The sequence below is a fragment of the Cyprinodon variegatus genome, unplaced genomic scaffold, assembly GCF_000732505.1.
Source record: "Cyprinodon variegatus isolate N-32 unplaced genomic scaffold, C_variegatus-1.0 Scaffold2056, whole genome shotgun sequence".
Classification (NCBI taxonomy): domain Eukaryota; kingdom Metazoa; phylum Chordata; class Actinopteri; order Cyprinodontiformes; family Cyprinodontidae; genus Cyprinodon; species Cyprinodon variegatus.
In genome coordinates, this window is record NW_015152509.1 from 17,976 (window position 1) to 20,668 (window position 2,693).

Sequence of the window (2,693 nt, forward strand, 5' to 3'; positions counted from 1 at the left end):
AGCTTGCTTGGTCTCGCAATGAATCCTGGGATATCCAAGAATACCGAGGATACATCGGACCCGTCCTTCAAATCGGGTAAAAAGAAGGACGCATTTTAAGGCCGCATAACGAGGAGTCTTGGAATCCGACCAGACCTCCGCGCCGCGCTATGACGTCATCGGCCTTCGAATCCGGAATTCTAAGGACACGTCCTAGGTTTTCGAACAGAGCCATTGTTTTATTAGGGGGGACACTGCTAAAGGCATGTCTCACCCTTTATTATTGCAAACATTTATTCAGCCTATAATAACAATAATAATAATAATTAATTATTATTATTATTATTATTATCATCATTATCAGGTATCATTATTATATTATATTATAAGCTGTCAGTGTTTTTTTCTTTGGTGAATGCAATACGCTTCTGTAATTTCATATCATTTCAGCAGTTTCTGCCATGTTCAGCTTACAGTTTAGCGTAATGCATTCTCATGGCTGTTTCGCAGTAACAGCATTTTTCTAGTTATAAAGTGAGAATGTATTAATGCATTCTCACTTATTGTTTTCCTGTTTCTCTTCATTATTGTGTGAATGCTGTGAGCCAGATGTCTTCAACAGGGGGTCCGCGACCCCTAGGGGGTCCATGGAGGTACTGCATGGGTTTCACATAAGTTTTGGTTAATTAGACTCTTTTTTTTTTATTCCCTCCTGCAGTTTTTCCCACTAATTGAAATGTCTTTAAATCCACATTAACATGAATTGAACAGACTGTAGTAAACAGATAAATGGAGGCAGAAGATGTCTTTCAGTCATCAATGCTCACATTCAGCGACACACAGGAGCTCTTTCAAGCTGGACACCGTTTCATTCACAACACCTGGCCCATCAACCAGTTCTCAATCGCCATAACAACAGAGGATAGACTCTGCTTCAATCTTCTCCTTCTCCATAAATCCATCCATGGTTACTTTTCTCCAGAGTTCAGGTGGTGAATCAGCAGCTCTGTCTCCTGTACTGGTTGGCATCAGAGCCACCAACTCTTCTCCAGAGTAAACAAAGGCATTAAGTAGAAGTGGCATTAAAGAGGAATTACGTTTTTTTCCACTGGTCCCTTGATTTTCCGTTATTCCATCCTGTTCTACTCTCCCATCTGAGTTTAGTGTCATTTGGAGGCGTTCTGAAGATATTCCGTTAGGTTATATCCAGTAACGTCTTCCTATGGGCAACGACTTGAAGGCACAAACTAAACTATTCATCATTTATTCTTTATGGTACGCCAGCATTCAGAACATGGAGGCCAATCACTGTCACCCAGACATCCACCGTTAGATTTTTATATCTTTTAAAAACAAAGCGGCGTGTGTATGACGTCATCAGTGCGCGCCGGTTACCGTTCCTTCATCATGTCCGCTGAACTGCTGCTAGTTTTCCTCTCATGCCTGGAGGATGTCTAGAGCTGCTACCTCAGATGATCTTGCTCTCTAGATGAACGATTCAGATGAGCTAGAATGAATAGAAGGGGTAGAGCGGAGCCGCCTGTGGCCCGGGCTGCCTGTCACAACTCCAGTCCAGCGCGGATGACGTCATACACACTCCGCTTTGTTTTTAATATCCTTTGGAAAGGCAGATGTAGTGCTGGGTTGGTAAGTGCGACCACTTGCAGTGCTGGGCCCGTTATTTTGAAAAAGTAGTTAGTTATAGTAACTAATTACTTTTCCCGAAAAGTAACTGAGTTACTAACTTAGTTACTCCACAATGAAAGTAACTAGTTACTAGTAAAAGTAACTATTGTGTTACTTCTGTCATGTTTGGTTTCAGGTTCCTAACCCACGTCCAGAACTCTCATCAGACAGGGAAAAAGTTCAAAGGTTTATTGTTAGAACACTGTACAGAGAATGAACAGATCCAGGGTTATCAGATCCAGGACTGGTCAGGAATGGGTTCACTGTTCTGGAGTTTGAGCAGAGCTGCAGAGGGGGGGAACCAGGAGGGTCCAGAGGCAGGCGGCAGGCAAAGGGCTTGGTGGAGGCAAAGCTTGGTTTGCAGATCACTGGTTTGAGTTTCCCTTCCAGATTCTTCAGAGAGCGGGCAGGCAGGTCTTTGACTGGTTTGATTCTCCAGAGTTCTTCAAAGATCAGACAGACAGATTTCCAACTTCAGGGTTTCAGGTTTCAGGCAGGTACAACCATAACTGGCAAACACTCTGGCGCTGGAGTGAAGCTCTCCACCTCCTAAAGTAGGGACCTCTTGATGAGCTGATGGAAAACAGGTGTTGCAGGTGAGCACAAGCCCTCAGGAAGGGATCCTTGGCGCCCTCTGGTGGGCAAGCCTCCAGATCCCAACAACTTTTGCATTTCTCGCCCCCGTAACCCTCACCACCCGGCCCCCACCTTCTCGCCGTGTGTTTCAAAGCCAGCTGAATAGAGCGGACGACAAAGACAAGAACCTGCAGAGAGTTTAGCATTTATTGCAACTCAACGTAAATGACATCAGGGGGGAACGCTATCTGACGGGCCTATAAAACCCATCAGATAGCGTTCCCCCTGCTTAGCATGGGTGGAATGCTGATGTGATGCGGTGTAAATATCATCAGGCTGCATTACCTCTACTCATGGGTGTGAAGTTTTTTAACAAGGCGTTCAGATTTGATGAGTGAATTAAATTAATAACTGGGGATGTCTAATTCTGAAATCCTGTGTGTTTGGATTGT

At 44.3% G+C, this 2,693-nt stretch overlaps 1 protein-coding gene across 1 annotated transcript in view; it reads right to left on the reverse strand.

The window, feature by feature from the left end:
• LOC107105091 overlaps positions 1-1,388 on the reverse strand; it is a 9,670-nt gene extending 8,282 nt beyond the window's left edge. Inside the window, exon 1 of the mRNA XM_015405209.1 lies at positions 1,375-1,388. Coding sequence (XP_015260695.1) covers positions 1,375-1,388 — 14 coding nt within the window. The remainder of the gene's footprint in view (positions 1-1,374) is intronic.
• Positions 1,389-2,693: the final 1,305 nt, after the last annotated feature.